The sequence below is a fragment of the Acipenser ruthenus genome, chromosome 7 (genome assembly GCF_902713425.1).
Source record: "Acipenser ruthenus chromosome 7, fAciRut3.2 maternal haplotype, whole genome shotgun sequence".
NCBI classification, from domain to species: domain Eukaryota; kingdom Metazoa; phylum Chordata; class Actinopteri; order Acipenseriformes; family Acipenseridae; genus Acipenser; species Acipenser ruthenus.
The window spans coordinates 61093112-61110351 of NC_081195.1; the positions used below are offsets into that span (position 1 = coordinate 61093112).

Sequence of the window (17240 nt, forward strand, 5' to 3'; positions counted from 1 at the left end):
CTGTCAATGATTACCAGATAACTACCCTTGAAGGATATTTAAAATAAGGTAAAGTTATAACAGACCTCCAATCTTACAAAGGTAACCCAATTATACCATTACAGTAACTCTTTGTTAAAGTATCACTAAACTACAGGATAAGACTGCACCTACATGTCAATACAAAAGTACTGAGCTTAAAATGTTTCACATTTTTCTGAGCTTTAATAATGATCTTAGTAAGTATCCCAAAGCTTCCACCAGGGCCCTCTTCAAATCACTCCTATCCGTCTCTGGCATAATCTAAACTAAATTCCAATGACCAATTGTGCTTGGGTAGCAACAGACATTGGCAATAGCACAGACAGCAAATACCAGTAAAGTACCAGTTAAGTACAATGTTAAATATCTTTCACTGACAAGAAGGGACAGTGTACACATAAAAAGTGAACTGAAAGCCTCAGAAACATGTTATGTCTACAGCGTTATCCTGCACAGGCTCAAGAAGGACTCTAAACACAGATTCCTATCATGACCACTTATGTCAATTAACAAGGCCACAGAACAATAGTGGATTGTGAAAAGCAAAACCCAAGTCTCCAAGAATCACTTAAATTAACATCCGGGTCACTCTGAACAGTAAGGCGCATTAGTTTAAAAACAAATCTGAAATATGGAAGCAATTTGCTTTGACACTATACAAAAAGCATTGCTATTTCAATTGTTGCCATTTAAATAATGATTTGCTTTTTAACACCACAATGCCCTCAGGTCAGTTTAACCTGCAACCCTTTTGATGCTCTGGAACTGAAGCAATTGAGCACTGAACACCTGTCATTAACAGTCTTCCTGTGTTTCTTTAGACAGAGATATAAAGCTCAACGTACAGTATTTCCAACAAAGTTATGAAACATACTGTAGCTTGAAAAGCACTCCACTGTGTTGCACATGTGTAGCTGTACTAGTGCTGTTCTGTTCTAACACATACAGTCCCATCTTATCCCTGGTGTCATTGCTTAGGTTACTAGTGGCTCATTCATGTAACACAATAATAAAATCTATACACATGCTATATTTTTACAGTTTTTTTTTTTTTTTTTTACTCAGATGTAATTGTTTTACTCCCAAAATAAGACCCATTGCATTTACTTTGATTTTAGGATTTCAATCTACGAGAACCCATTGAATTCTGGGTAAATCAATGTATTGTATTACAGTGGACAATCAGTTACTCTTCGGGCCAAAACACTATATAACTGAGTGATTTGGATTGCGTAGAGTGTATTGGATATATGTTTACAGTGTACAGAGCTAGAAGCAATTAGTTTGGATAAGCAAGACAGCTTGTAATGCACTGCTATGAATAATGTTGGTGTAACCCTAAACCCAACCTACCATATTGAGCACTGTTGAAAGTACCTGCCACAGTCTTACAGGAAGAGTTATCACCGCCACAGACTCCACACTTATCTCTCCTTGCCTTGGAATTCAGCACATGATCACATCCAGCTTGCTATAAAGAAAGCACGAAACCTTCAACACCAAAAACTCAATTTGGATCATTTCCGGTACGCAATGGCCTTACAGGCTAAAAACAAATTGGAAGATCAATCGAAATATGAGTCATTATTTATGGATACCCTGCACAAGCCTTGTACGCAGATGTCATTCGTCTCTGGTCCACACTGGGTTCCGTCGGCCACACGGTCCTTAAGTTGATAGTAAGCAGTGGTTCCTGCAACTCTGCAGAACAGTTTACATCGATCCTTCATTAGAACTGTGGAGACAAGTGATCACCTTCTCATTAGTGCTGCCAGTGCCTGCTATCATTTATACAAAAAAATACAAGTCAGTTATTCTTCATATTGTAAGTCAGTCAGCCACTTTGCACAATCATTAACAGAAAAGCAAGAAAACTAGGCAAGTACTCCACCAAATGGTGGGACAATACTCTATGACCACCACCACTGTCTGTTCATAGCAGACACCTAGAAGAGTTATGGTATTAACTGCTTAAGATGGGCTTCTTTGTCCACACAACATTGCAAAAAGTGAAGAATGTAATATTTCTGGAACTAACAATACCTCTTGACAGATTATGTAATCTGTTAGGAATATTGTACATGTGTTTTGATTGATGTGTTATTAATACTGTTCCAGCTACTTACTGCCACTATATTTTGGTATCCAGCGTACAGTAGGAGGTAGACCGTTGATATTGAAATGTTTGCCATCAAATTCTGAGCACTGCTCCTCTCGGAAATCTTTCTGGCCTTTTGGACATGGTTCAGTGTAGCAGGAGCGGAATTTCATTCGACGCCCAACACAGTATTTCCCTCCATTTTTTGGCCTATAAAACATGGAAGTTAAGGAACATTTCTCACACATTTAAAAACCGAAGTAGAATGGGTTGCATTAAAACAAGAGAAGTTAATGGAGACTTAAACATATGCAGAGGTAAGGAAAATGTAATGCACTACCATTTTGCATATTTATGTATCTTCTCTTTAAGACTGAATTCCAGGAGTCTTAAAGGAATTCAGTCTTAAACTCTTTAAGACTGAATTCCAGGTGTTTTTAAATAGATATGCTTACAGCAAACACTTTGTGGGGTCCACATGTGGTGAATGTGTGTATGTATATGTATATGTTGTAACCGGCCGGCACTCACGGTCGTTCGTTGCCTCTTTGAAAGCAGACCCAGGACACCAGAAATGGGGTTTTTAAAGCGCGATTGCGCGATTTTTAATAAACAGAACACAAACAAAAATAAACAGCTAGCTTCGGTTGGAGCACTAACTACACAGGTAAATCCCTGACTCACTCGCAGGACGGCTAAGCTGTTTACCTGTCACACAAAACACACCGGTTTCACACAGCACTTAATGACTGCTCGGAGACAGAGCACACTGTCTGCCTCCTTCTACTCAGCAGCCCCGTGCAGACTGACTGCACATCTTAAATACCCTGCACCTGGCATTAATTTACAATATATATCAGGTGCGGGTGATAATTAAACAATAAACAATTAGCAAAATAATAAAACAATTAACCAAAATGTGCATACGCACATATTTTCTGCAGGGAGGATATTAACCTCCTCCCTGCTGTGTTACACTGTATATGTATATGTATATGTGTATGTGTATTTTATATATATGTGTGTATATATATACACACACACACACACACACACACACACACACACACACACACACACACACACACACACACAGTCAAAAGTTTACATACCCCAATGGAAATTTATAATTTCTAGAAATTTCTCAAAAACAAATAATTATAGGAACAATCTTTTGTAGCACAAGTTTTGCTTTTGTGGATGAGGAAAAAAAAAAGTTACAAGAAACAGATGTCTACAATTATTTATTTGAGCCATTTTTTTTGCAAAACTCCAAAAATGCTAATTCAAAAGTATTCATACCCTGACAAGGAAAATTAAATGAATAGCTAGTTAAGGCACCTTTAACAATAATAACCTCTTTTAAACAATGCGCTTTTGGCATGATTCTTTAGTGATTTTTGACCATTCTTCAAAGCAAAATTGTTCCAGTTCATTCAAATTCCGAGGACTTCTCTTGTGTACAACCTTCTTCAACTCATACCAAAGATTCTCAATTGGAGTTAGATCGGGACTTTGACTAGGCCATTCCTGAACCTTAACTCTATTCTTCTTTAACCATTCTGAAGTAGATTTTGATGTGTGCTTTGGATCGTTGTTGTGCTGGAACATCCAGTTGCGCTTTAAACCAAGTTTTGTAGTAGAGGGATTCAGATGATTGGCCAATATCTTTTGGTATACTATGGAATCTATTTTACCATGTATTGGAACTAAATTTATCGTGCCATTAGAGGAAAAACAGCCCCATAAAAGAATATTACCACCTCCATGCTTGACAGTAGGTATGGTGTTCATTTCTTTGTATGCTTCACCAGACTTTCTCCAAACGTAACGACTATCAGCGTGACCAAATAGCTCGATTTTTGTTTCATCACTCCACAAAACCTTTGACCAGAACTCATATCCATCATTCAAATGCTGTTTTGCAAACTTTAAGCAATTGTCCTTGTGACGTTTTCGTAAGAGTGGCTTTTCCCTTGGCCTGCGACCATTGAGACCTTCACCATGCAACCACTTATGGTTGAAACGGAAACCCCAGTCTCACTTGCAGCCAATTCACTTTGAATATCTTTGGCAGTCAATCTCGGATTGTTATTAACCTTCCTCACATTCTTCTACTTGTTCTTGGTGAAAGAACCTTCTTTCTTCCAGATCGAGGGAGTGTTGTGATAGTACCATGAGTCTTGTACTTCTTGATAATAGAAACAATACTTGAAATTGGGATATTCAAATACTTGGAAATCTTCTTGCATCCTTCTCCAGCTTTCTGACAATAAAAAGTCTTCAGATAGCTCTTTACTTTTTCCCATATTGACTTATCTATTTCTTGTAACGTTTTTTCCTCATCCACAAAAGCAAAACTTTTGCTACACCTAGAATTATTTGTTTTCGAGAAATTTCTAGAAATTTATATATTAGAGGTTGACACGGGTAGAAAATCCGGAACCGGGTACCCACTGTGAAAAATACCCGGGTACCCGGATCTTTTTCGGGTAATGTTTAAAAAAAAAAAAAAAAAAAAAAAAATCACATATATTAATGTTTTAAGTGCACAATATATATTTAAATACTATACAGTACACATACATTTAGTCCCTTCAGATCTGTAGACTTGTGTAACCTTTTTCAGTACTTTCCATTACATTCACCCAATGTGTTTTCTCTTAACTAATGCTAAATAGACAAACTTGACTTAGTTTAAGAGAAATATTCAAATAAAATCTGAGATTTTAAAAAGGAACTCACTCTGGTTTATTGCAGTCTCTAGCTGCACTTCTAATCCCCCCTCCACATGATCTGGAGCAGGTGCTGTAGGGTCCCCAGGGCCCCCACTCCCCATCCACAGGGCGCAGCTCCACTTCTTTATTCACACAAAGTCCATGTCGGCAGTGCTGTGGAAGGGAATGGAGTAACAGAAGGAAGATTCCAGAGTTAACACCTGCAGCTTCATTTGAATCTCTTCTTTGTATTCCCCTGACTGGTGTATGTTGCTCTGGGTTATGTTGCTCCAATGCTGGGATGGAAGAGACCTCCTAATTCCATTCAAATCATGTGACCTTTCAACTCTGCTATACACACACACATACGCTCTACATTTATATAGACAGTGTAGGTGGATCTAGCAGAGTTGAAAGGTCACACTGTCATATCATTTGAATGGAATGAAGAAGACTGTTCAGTCCTGGCACTTTGGATTAGAGAAAAATGATAACTATTACAGAAACATAACCCAGAACAATTATTGCAAAATGTCATTGTTGGTATTGGTATTAATATAAGTATTTTAAAAACAGACTAATATTTCCTTTCTGTTTTTTTTTTTTTATAAAAATGCTTTGGTTTCCTGTGTTCTACATACTGTATCCTGAAGGCAATTAAGACCTTGCCACCATAGTAAATCTATGTTTGAATTGCTATCCTCAAGATGGCAACAAAGACAACAGAACTGGCAGAAAATGGAAGTGTATGTTTTTTTAAAAATGGAAGTGTAAGTTATTTTAATTTGTGACACACATTACAATAGTGACTGGTTATCAACCATGCACACCATGAGAAAAGTTACCAAGGAAACATGATAATCTAGATGATAGTATTTGCTTCCAGACTAAATCTTAAAACATGAGCCCTGTACTGTTATGCAGGTCAAAATGAAAACCAACACAGCTGTAAACTGAAAGTTCCATAACATTGGCCAGACTGCTAGGTTTACCAAATTTTTATTTTGTAACATTAACATTTTGTCCAACGTAACAGGAACATGTGAATCTGACCCATAGTTAGGTATTTTAAAACACAAAGTCACTGCAACAGCTTCATTTGGAACACATGGTACTGTTAGGATCACACACAGCACACCATTGCAAAGCCTACTCATTTATTTATAGCAGAAGGATGCTCAACTTATTATTATATCACTTTATACAGAGCTGATTAGATTTAGTCTGCTTACCCTTTTAGCTGTGCTTAAATGCAATACAGCAGCATACAATTACTAGCATATGTGTGAAGAATCTCGATATTGTAGTTTTATAGTTCTATAAGCCAAACCACAAAAGCTATGGAAGAATACACTATGCAAGAGATTCTCTCCATTTGTCCTTTGGCATTTGTTTCCCCACTCACCTTACTTATTTTAACCGTGTAAAATGAGTCTAATGTTCAAATTCTCCATCTTACTTTGATATGTGCCCACAGTCAGGCTGCCATCGTTTCCACCAGCAGAAACCAATCAGCTCCCTGATTTTTATATCATGACGGTCCCTCCCTTTTATGAACTTCAGTCCATATTTACTGAAACACATTATGTCAAACCAAGGAATAAAACAATAGGTTGTTCTGTTTAGGTTAAAAGTCAAACCACAATCATTGCACTCTGGCAGTATGTCTGGCACTGTGCATCACTTGTATATGGGTGCTTGTTATGTCACTTTTTCCAGCAGAGACACTGGTCTGGAGAGAATTCTCTCAGCCCTGAAATCTGATCTCTCTTATAAGTTAGTCATTAAATAGTTTTAGATCTTCTTCTTCTTCTTCTTCTTCTTCTTCTTCTTCTTCTTCTTCTTCTTCTTCTTCTTCTTCTTCTTCTTCTTCTTCTTCTTCTTCTTCTTCTTCTTCTTCTTCTTCTTCTTCTTCTTCTTCTTCTTCTTCTTCTTCTTCTTCTTCTTCTATTATTTCATTTGCAAGTGAACTGTGACATTAGGGCCTTATCGAGCACTATAATCTGCAATTTTGAATACTGACTTTGGATACTGGTTTAATTATGGAAACTGCGTCTTTTTTAATTTTTTTTTAATTTTATTTTTTTTAATCTTTTGCTAAATTGCATTACCTTTTACGTTGTATGCAGTTCTGTGCATGGGTAACATTTTGATTTCATTTTACTGTTGGGTCATTAATGGGGCATTTTACATACCGGTACTGCTACAATACGCATCAGATTTAAAAATATGTACTGTATTACAATCCACGTGTCATCTCTTTGGGCAAGTCATATTTTCATTATTATATCGTTCTGAATTAAAATACTTCTGTTGAAAATATAGTAGTGTACCAACAAAACCAATACAGTACATCTAAATGGCCTATTTATTTTAAAACAGTCTTTTCAGTTATGTATTTTTGATATTGTATCATGTTTGTGTTCCCTGAAAAATGGACAAGAGTCAAAAAAAATCAGATATGCATCGTCAAAATTTTTAGGGTCGGATATGAGAGTACTGACTGTATGTATGTATGTATGTATGTATGTATGTATGTATGTGTGTATATATATATAATCTTTGGTAGTCTGTTACAGGACCAAACTTTAACAAATATATATTTACATTTGTTTATAACTGTTATACTGTACACTTGGGTAACGCTTCTGTTTTTAATACACAACTCGCCTATATACCTGTGCGGCAACTTAATGGCCTGTTGGAGATATCTGGATTATACAGTTGTTTATTTGTAGTAAAGTTTCAGGTTCTCTCTAAGACTATGTTCTGCTCTTTATCTGAGTGAGAATGATAATTAAACAGAATGTTAACATGCATCAGTAAACTGTGAAAGCACGCTTGCCTGCATGTACCACCGTGAGGCCTACATTTAAATGATTGGTATCACACATCTTTTTTTTTTTTCAAACCTATTCAAAGTAGTCTTGAACCCCATCTTTCTACAGACAACTGTCAAGGACACCAGGGAGTAATCCAAAACATTCATTATAGGAGAGGACACATCGACACCCCTATTTAGGAGTTTCAATGGAACTATAAAACTTCCCAAAATAAACTTGAATGGAGCCAATAAACTCCCCAAACTGACAGCACTGTTCCATGATACAATATCCAATGTCTGTTCTTATTTTTTTGTGCAGTTTCTAACTGGATAAATTAAGTTTATTCCCATTTGGCAGCTGCCTAGACCTTTGGGAGAATCTTGATGGATAGTCCAGATCCTTGTTATACCCTGCATGGGGAAGCATATCCCCTGCATTAGAGTTATAGTGGATACACGTATGCCACACTAATCACCCTTTCAGCTAAACTGCTCCTGGGACATAGACAAATACTGTATGAATCAGGATAACTGATGATACATGTGCAAATATTGAGGGGCACTCCACCAATTCGGATAAGGGATTTTTTTACTGTCTCTCGAGAACTGCTTATCTAAATGGGATCGGATTTGGTGAGGGCTCATTGAGAGTAACATAATCTGGCAGCATATGGAGGCATTTGTCCATATATATATATATATATATATATATATATATATAAAATACACTCACATTTTTTAGATGATCATCTGCAAAATGTGGATTTAGGTCTTTGTAATACACTTTTTCTATTACTGGAAACTCTATATTCTGTATTTAAAGCTGTATGTTGCTGACAGACTACTGTGGAACTGAATATATGTGTGATTGTGGATCTGCAGAGGTGGGAATATACACGGAATAGTCTGAGCACAGAACTATAAAAACACAGTTAGGCAAGTCATGTAACACTTTACTGTGGATACACATCTTACATTTAGCTCAGCTTAAAGCAACAGTCAAAAAATGCTATGCTATTGAGAAAATAGCAAATGTGCAGTTTTGTGTGCCCTACTTTTCGTAAAACATACCTACTCTAAGTAGACTTACTTCCATTTCCTATGCTATCTTTCTATCTTGCCTGGCCTGTGGATCAGCACTCTCCATTGCTCCTGTCTCAGAGCTGCTAGGACATTTTATAAGTACGAAAGGATAGCCACATGTTAAACATTACTTTGGTTTGATTAACCTCACACAGACATATATTACCTTTAATAGTGGAAAGGTAACATGTGCAATCATAGAAAAAAAAAAAAAACATATATAAATGTTCTACAACAAGTACCCCAGCCCTAGCATTATAATGTTTTCTTATTCTAGCAACAACTTGCAACAATGTGCATGTAATTTAAGCTTCTTTAGTAGTAGGCCTACAGTTGCCTTCTAATTTACTTCAAGACCTTCTGTCACTAAAGAGATACAAAATGTTTAAAATATCACACACTACAGGTTGCACCGGTGACATGGCTATCTTGTCATCCAGGTTTTCTCATAATGATATTGAAAAAACAGACCTTTTTATAGCAGCTGCTTCACAGCAGTAATTTCACAAAACCTGCCACTTAGCTATATCTATATGCGAGTTAAAAAGCAAGCCTCCTAATCCAACTACATTGTCAACTTCTAGAAAGGGACACTTTTTTTAGCCTACTAATTCATCCTTAACATCACTCATAATTAAAATGATAGTTTACAATGCATTCTACAAATACAGCACATACATAAATACTGCATATAGTCAATATACAGTATTTAATTGTACACACACATAATTCCCATGGTCTGGTATCTGTTGCTGAATTTGGTGGTTTCTATACCACACGCAGAATACCAGAACTACTTTGCTGATAACATTCCTACACACGATACAGCAGATTATCTGAACTTCAAATTTACAAACACCTCCGTTATCCTAAAAGTCCCCTGCTAACCGTCATGTTTTGGGCAATGTTCTTCTGCCCTGTTGCCATAGAAATATACTGTACACTATATCTAGTGTACAGTATATTTAAAGACTCAGCGGTTCAGTTATTTGTGGTGGTTAAAGTAATAATTTGATTATCTAAATCGATTTCACGAACCCCTGGGCCAAATTAGTTTGGATAATAGAACAAAAGTCAACAAACCAACAACCTAACATGATACAGTAATGATGCTTCATCAAGCCTAGAGAACCGACTAAAACAGTCCAGTAATACAGAAACATATGTATATATATATATATATATATATATATATATATATATATATATATAATCATATACCATACTAAAAACAATGCTGCCTGATAGTTGTGCTTCAAGCAGTGAAAGCCTGGATTGTAAAGGTGCTTTATGTACCTCAAAGCCACTTTAATGAAAAAGGCACTGGGGTATCAAGACTTTGTGAGAGGGTAAAGTTCCCCAGCTGTTCTCAACATGTGATTCTCATTTGGTGTTTTGACAAACAAAACTTGACATATGTTTTTTTGTCTGTTCAATTTCTTCAGACACATATATGGAATTCTACACCATTACAGACTTTTTAACCAATCACAGATAACTTTAATACTGATACTGTAAAAGTTTGCAGCACCTGCTAGATCTAACTCCAATGTTATTACAAGGTGTAAGATATTTCACACTATTCTCTGAAGTCCTGCATCAAACACCAGCAGATGTCAATTTGCAAGAAAGCTTACATTGTTACTGTAACTCTGTCATAACCTATTCAGAGTTTATCATCTTTGATATTTGCTTTCTGTCAACTTAAAGGCCTAACTGCGTAGCAGCCAGCTTAGGTATGATCTTTTTAAAATATCTGTGCAGTCATGTCATTTTTTTACTATGAAAAACATATTATGGATTCACACTATTTACTAGCAGCAGTACATTTTAGAATAACCAGAAAACTGTATATGGACTGACAACAAAATAAATGTCACCATGAACAATTTTCTCCTGTGGTGAATGGATAGTACACTCAATAACTACATTAAGAAATGACCACTCAAAGTTCAGACAATCACTTCCTAAGATATAGCCTTCATTATTAGAACCATCTCAAGAGTTGCGTCGCACAGTGAAGAACTTATCTGATGCAGCAGAGAGGAGCAGCAACTGGCTGTGGTTGAGACGGAAAGATTCTGGCTGGGGATCTCAAGCACAATAGAAAGAAAGAAACGCTGATGTACAGGTAAGTAAGCTGGGCTGAGTTGAGTGGGGGACGGAGGGGGGTGATGCTGGGACGCCAGAATCACCGTCGAGCCCTCTTGAGGTGTCGTGGGCTAGTCGACGAAACACTGAGGATGGAAGGTGCCCACTTGAAAACCCCAGAGATGTACCCTACTTAGCTCAATCCAGACGGTTGTCATGCTGATGCGCTGGGGAGGCCGCACTGTGGTTTATCCCCGGAGCCAGCATCGCAGTCGTTGTGTGTGCTGATGCGCCAGGGAGGCAAAATAAGCTGATCCCTGGAGCCAGCATTACACTTCAGCCATTAACACCAGACAGAAGGATATCTACATCATCATATGGAAGGAAACGTAAATGGATGGAGACACATAAAGCTACGTCTTAGTTGGTGCTTATCTTGGCGAGAGCCGAGTTCAAATCAGCATGAAGTTTTAACATCTACTCTCGTGTAATGGAAATCTTAAAGAAATGAAAAATGAGGTCACCCTGATCAGGATGCTAATACCCTCAAGTGCCTATATATGCTCATATATGAAGATGTGGGAATGTTATCGAAAAGAGTACAATATACATATGGACGGACATACTGGGAACCTACATTAACATACATAAAACTGCAGGAGGATAATAAACTAGTATTAAGATTGCATTATCAATTAGCTTTAATGTGCACACCTTTCCATCTTAATCAAAAGTACTATGAATAGCTACTGTACAGTTCTGATATTTAAAATGTCTGACTTAACACAAGCAAAAATGTTGCAATAATGGCAGTGACGGTTATGGATATCGTTCTGTTATCAATTTTACATGTTTTTAAATGAGAAACTTCAAACAATGTCAACCTGAAGCACTGGAAGGTTTAGAAGTGGCAGATTGTTACCTAGTTAAGGCACTACTGCACAGTGTATATGGGTGAGCTCTGAGACTAGCTTTGTTAAGCAAACTGTGATTGATGTCATCACTGGTAATAATTTCCACGCTTTGACTACGATGAAGACTGCAACAGCAAGTCAGGTATAATATGGGTGCAATTATATAGCAATGTTGACAATACAGAATGACAACAAAATGAAATGTCTGCAAATGGAATGGCTTAGAAATGTGCACCTATTTATACTGTGTTACGGTTCACTTCAAAACACCAAAGGAAGGCTTTTCTCTCTGATGTACAGGAATAATTTCACAGCTGAGCCATCTCTTTAACCACTCATTTTACACTACTGGAAGACAAGCCTTACTGGATTACTAAAGTGTTGATACAAAAGTCTAGGCGCAGGAGTGAATACTGGATCAACATGAGCATTGCTGCTGTGAAGAGGAGATCCAAGCTTTATCAAGCCAATCAAGCAGCACGTGTATGCATTGTTCGGGACTCTAGACTTTAACAAAGAGTTTACCTGCTCAAACAGCATTGTTACTCAAAGTGAGCATGTTGTAAAGCAGTATATTATTCTGGAAAAATATATACATTTTGATCAGTACAATTTATTTATTAAGACTGCCAACCAATACCACAGAATGGATTTCCTCCAAAATAAAGTTTTAACAAACGTGTCAGTCTCCCATCCCTCCATGTGTCACAATAACAAACTAGAAACAATACACCTCTCATGTATTGCAATATTATGGAAAAACACCCATAAAAGCATTAAAGAAAAGGTTCTAAAAACAAGAAATTGCAATGTCAGTAACAATAAACAAAAATGAGACCTTCTTGAACTGTAGGACATTATTCTGTACATTATTGTTTCATCTAGATGAGAAAAAAAATAACAGCCAAGAACTATACTATATATAACGCCTACTATTTATTTATTTATTTAGCAGACGCCTTTATCCAAGGCGACTTACAGAGACTAGGGTGTGTGAACTATGCATCAGCTGCAGAGTCACTTACAACTACGTCTCACCCGAAAGACGGAGCACAAGGAGGTAAAGTGACTTGCTCAGGGTCACACAATGAGTCAGTGGCTGAGGTGGGATTTGAACCGGGGACCTTCTGGTTACAAGCCCGTTTCTTTAACCACATGCTCTGTTGGCATATGATGTATTATTGTATACTGCCTTAAGTACTTTTGTTTTAGCAGATAGTGAAATGGTCTTTTTGATATTTTATTTACTGTTTTATGCAAAATATAACTGTGGGTATGTATGTGTGGATATGATTAAGAATGTAAATCAATTTATAAATCTGTCAAAAATATTGAAGTTGGAGGAGCGAGAAGGTGGGGTTGGTCAGTCTACAGATTCTTATTTATAGACATCAAGTAGAGTGGTTGATGTGGTGTGCTGTGTGCCTGCTCTCATTTCCACTCAGTGGCAAAAAATGGAAAAAGCAATAATGGACAGGCATGAAAGAGGACAGATTTCTCATGCTTCACCATTCCCAAAGCATAACAAAGGCTTTGAACTCTGGAGAAGGAGTGAGGCAGAGGTATTTACAGACAACAAGAAATGAGATGCACTCATTAGAACAAGCCTCAGTATGTGAGATGACAGGGTTAGTGATGACCATGTGACACAATGAATCATTCAATAGAACCACAGAGAAGAGTTTAAAGGATGTTATACAAAAGAGACAATATTATATTTGCATGAGGAATATTTAATCCCACTTCTGGAATAGCATATTGTCTACCACTCAATGACATGGGGAAAATGTTTTGGTCCATCGCCTCAACAGTGGTCTCCCAAGGAAAGCCTGCTACATTTCAGAAACATCTATTGGGTGAGGGCTGCTGAAGATGATTTTAATCTGCCTTATTTCATTGATAGTAATAATAACTTACTCAGTGCCCCAAAGGGACACCTAGCATATAATAAGGACCATTATTTCAGCCTGATAATATAATATTACAGAACACTGGAATCATCTGACTTTTTTGCAGAGTGCTGAATATGACAATTAACCAAAAACGGATCTGAAAAGCTCCAGACATTCAAGATAATGAAGCACACACGCCCCATGTCCACATAAAATGCTTCCCTGTACATTTTGGTAAGCCAAAACATTGCTTACAGTTCTGTCTTTCATTTCTTCAACTTCAAAGACTATAGTTAAGATGACATGACAGAACAAAAAAGGAAAAAAGATATCGTTAATATTCTGGAGAGCGCACTGTTTGATCTTTATATTTTTCTTGCTTGGAAAGGACACTGCTGTATATGGTGTAACTTTGTTTGGCAGGCACTGTGGTTCCGGTTTGTCTACATCTTTCCAGTGTTAAAATAACTAAAAGGAAATCTTTTATTGAAATGCTTGGTCTTCCAGGATACGGTCATGCAGGATTCAATGCTTTAAATGTCTGTTTAGAGAATGGTCCAAATGAAGCCTTTCAGGACAAAGTCAATCAAATCGCAAAAGAAAATATATCTTACTGCCTTCAAAGCAAAACTAACAACAGATGTATGGTTCACGTAATCACAAACCAGATGATCTCATACTTTTGTGATATTTATAAAACCGTTATTTTTAAATATATATTTATTGCACAATATTATTCTGAAGCAACACTGATGAAAGACATTACTCAAAATGTTTGTGAAGCAATGTCTAATAATAATTTGTTAAAATATTAAATTTGACAGCTACATTTGCAATGTGGTTGAGTGGGCAATAATTCAACAAACCACACTTAAGTTCTTTGGCTTCTCTGTTATGATGGCAGTCATTCAGTTTCACTTTTATACCATTCACAAAGTATATTCCCAACCCTTTTCTGGCCTGTAGAACAAGCTCTTTATTGAGACACTTCTAAACATAAAAGAAGGGACAACATGAAACAGATACAGCCAGAGTTGTGCCTGACAGCCTTTAGATTTCAATTGAGGACCAGACTGCAGCTGAATCCTTTCAGTACAAGCTTTCTGTGTGCCTCGACTTGGCTTTAACATTGTACTCCAATATGCTAACCACTAACCTCCTCACCCTGATTTTCAAATAGGTTTGGGTCAAGGGTTCAGAACAAGGTGGCTACTTGACCCTGACTGCATTTCCTCTCAGAAAAGTCTATTTCTAACAGCTTGACATTTTCTACCCTTGAGCTTTCAATGCACCCAGTGTGACCAAGTTCTTTATCCAAATGCCAATAGATAATGTATAGTATACATTAAACAGTTTAACCCCAATTATTTTTCCATCAGATACCCTCTATGTCCTTAGTTCCTCCAGATTCAGTTACTTAATTTCATTTTTTTTTTTTTTAATTTCAGAGAGGGGAGGGGGGCAAATGTTCCAAGTTTGCAAATATTATGGTTCTTCCCAATACACAAAAAAGGAAATAATCCTAAAGAGTATGTTAAGCCATGTGTTATTGTAAGGCTGAATCCAAATATTGATTTTACAGTACAAAAAAGATACAGTACCATTCTGAAATATACCAGATAATATATATTATTATTATTATTTGTTTATTTAGCAGACGCCTTATCCAAGGCGACTTACAGAGACTAGGGTGTGTGAACTATGCATCAGCTGCAGAGTCACTTACAATTACGTCTCACCTGAAAGACGGAGCACAAGGAGGTTAAGTGACTTGCTCAGGATCACACAATGAGTCAGTGGCTGAGGTGGGATTTGAACTGGGGACCTCCTGGTTACAAGCCCTTTTCTTTAACCACTGGACCACACAGCCCTATTGGGATTTCCTATTCTGTTTTCATGCTGGTTTATTATCCTACTATGAAAGACTATTATGTCTGTATGAATGAAGGTTACCAAAATAAATATTTCCCAAAGTGTCTGGGAAGATGTGGAGGTGGAGGTTCAGCTGAAGGCAAAGGGCTGCTTTACCCTATTCCTTGGGAAAAAATATATGCCATTTTTATTTATGAATAAAAAAAAAAAAAAAAAACACACACACATTATTGGTATTTATTAATAACTTTTGTAATCCTCTCACATATTTTATATAAAAAAATATATATATAGTAAAACTATGAATTGTAACTCAACATGTATTTAATATAAAAAGTACTTCTTCCCCCAAATTACATGACATTTTTAAACAGAATTGTGGTCTGAACGTGTTTACATTTCTGGATCATAAGCAGCAGCAGAAAACTCACATTTGCCAGTGTTAAAAAAAAGCAACATATTGGTCAATAAGGGCAAAAATAAACTTGTTTTTGTTTTTAGTTTAATGAAAATACACTGTTATGCACAGCAATGAAGGGAACAAAGGTATGCTCTGAGTTTTAGCAATATGGAAGTTGCAAGAGTGTTGTGTCAAAATGTTATATCCCTGAATTTACTATGATGTACCACAGTAAACTTACCATCCCATGTCCGCAATCAGTCCCGTCAGCCAGAGGCATGTGCTGCGTGCGACAGCCCTTGTGAACCCCTTCTGCACTTGTGCACCACAGCCTCTTGCACTGCTTCTGTGAAAAGAAAACCACAGGTGGGAAGAGGATTAGAGCTGTCCAGCACTATAAAAACAAAATTAACGCTAATCTAATCAGACGTCAAGATGTTTTTACTAATCAGTATTTAAGAAAAATAATATGTATTTAACTTTGAATAGAATGTTCTTGCTTAAATACATTATGAACATAGCTTTTAAGCCCACTGGAAATCAAACTTTTAAAGCCAGCTTGGCAGCCTGCCCCACTTTAATTATCCATACTAAATCCTTGGAGCAAGTTAAAGATATTTTAAGGACCTGCCTGACAGATTGAATGTTGTTGAAAACTCTACATAAATGTCTACAAGCTTGCTGAAACAATGTTTTTCATAATGTTATAAAAGGCCCTAATTATTACCCAACCCTTTTAAGAAATTTGAAAAACCAGGCCCTTACTGTCATTTGGTTGGCGTACAGCCTTGTCTACGCATTACATTGCTTTATACCCTTTTCGTGTAAGAAGTCTAGAAGTCAAAAGACATGCATTGTACTGCATGATAACTGAATCGGTTCTGGAGAAAGAGAAGCAATTTATTTTTTACTGATTTCCAGAGAGCCAATGCAATGGACTCAGTTTTGTTTCGGTCTGCACCTGGAGAAAACATGCCTCATCGGTTGATATGATTAGTGGTTTCTTGATGATTTTATAACTGTACACAAATTGGGTATTTTGTACTAGTTGTTGTATATTTTATTATATTACAAGTTCTTATTATTCCTTTATGCATCTAATAGAAAACAGGAGCGCCCTTTATGCCACAGAACCAGTTCACAAGTTTCCCCCATAATGCTGTTGCACTAGAATGTGCATTCTCTGTAAAAGGCAGAACAAAAATGACATGGTATTTTTACCATACAAGAACTGGAACTAGACACAATTTATTATTCAGTAATATTTAAGAATAAAATAAGGCTTTAGCGAAACAGAAACACTGCCACTTTAGTTATGCATCCCAACA

General features: G+C 36.8%; 1 protein-coding gene across 1 annotated transcript in view; it reads right to left on the reverse strand.

Annotated features, from left to right (window-relative positions):
• LOC117415778 (A disintegrin and metalloproteinase with thrombospondin motifs 20-like) overlaps positions 1-17240 on the reverse strand; it is a 104030-nt gene that overhangs the window by 44943 nt on the left and 41847 nt on the right. Inside the window, exons 11-15 of the mRNA XM_034026569.3 lie at positions 16154-16258; positions 4865-5010; positions 2148-2329; positions 1620-1756; positions 1375-1492 (exon numbers count right to left, since the gene is read on the reverse strand). Of these exons, the coding sequence (XP_033882460.2) occupies positions 1375-1492; positions 1620-1756; positions 2148-2329; positions 4865-5010; positions 16154-16258 (688 nt within the window). The remainder of the gene's footprint in view (positions 1-1374; positions 1493-1619; positions 1757-2147; positions 2330-4864; positions 5011-16153; positions 16259-17240) is intronic.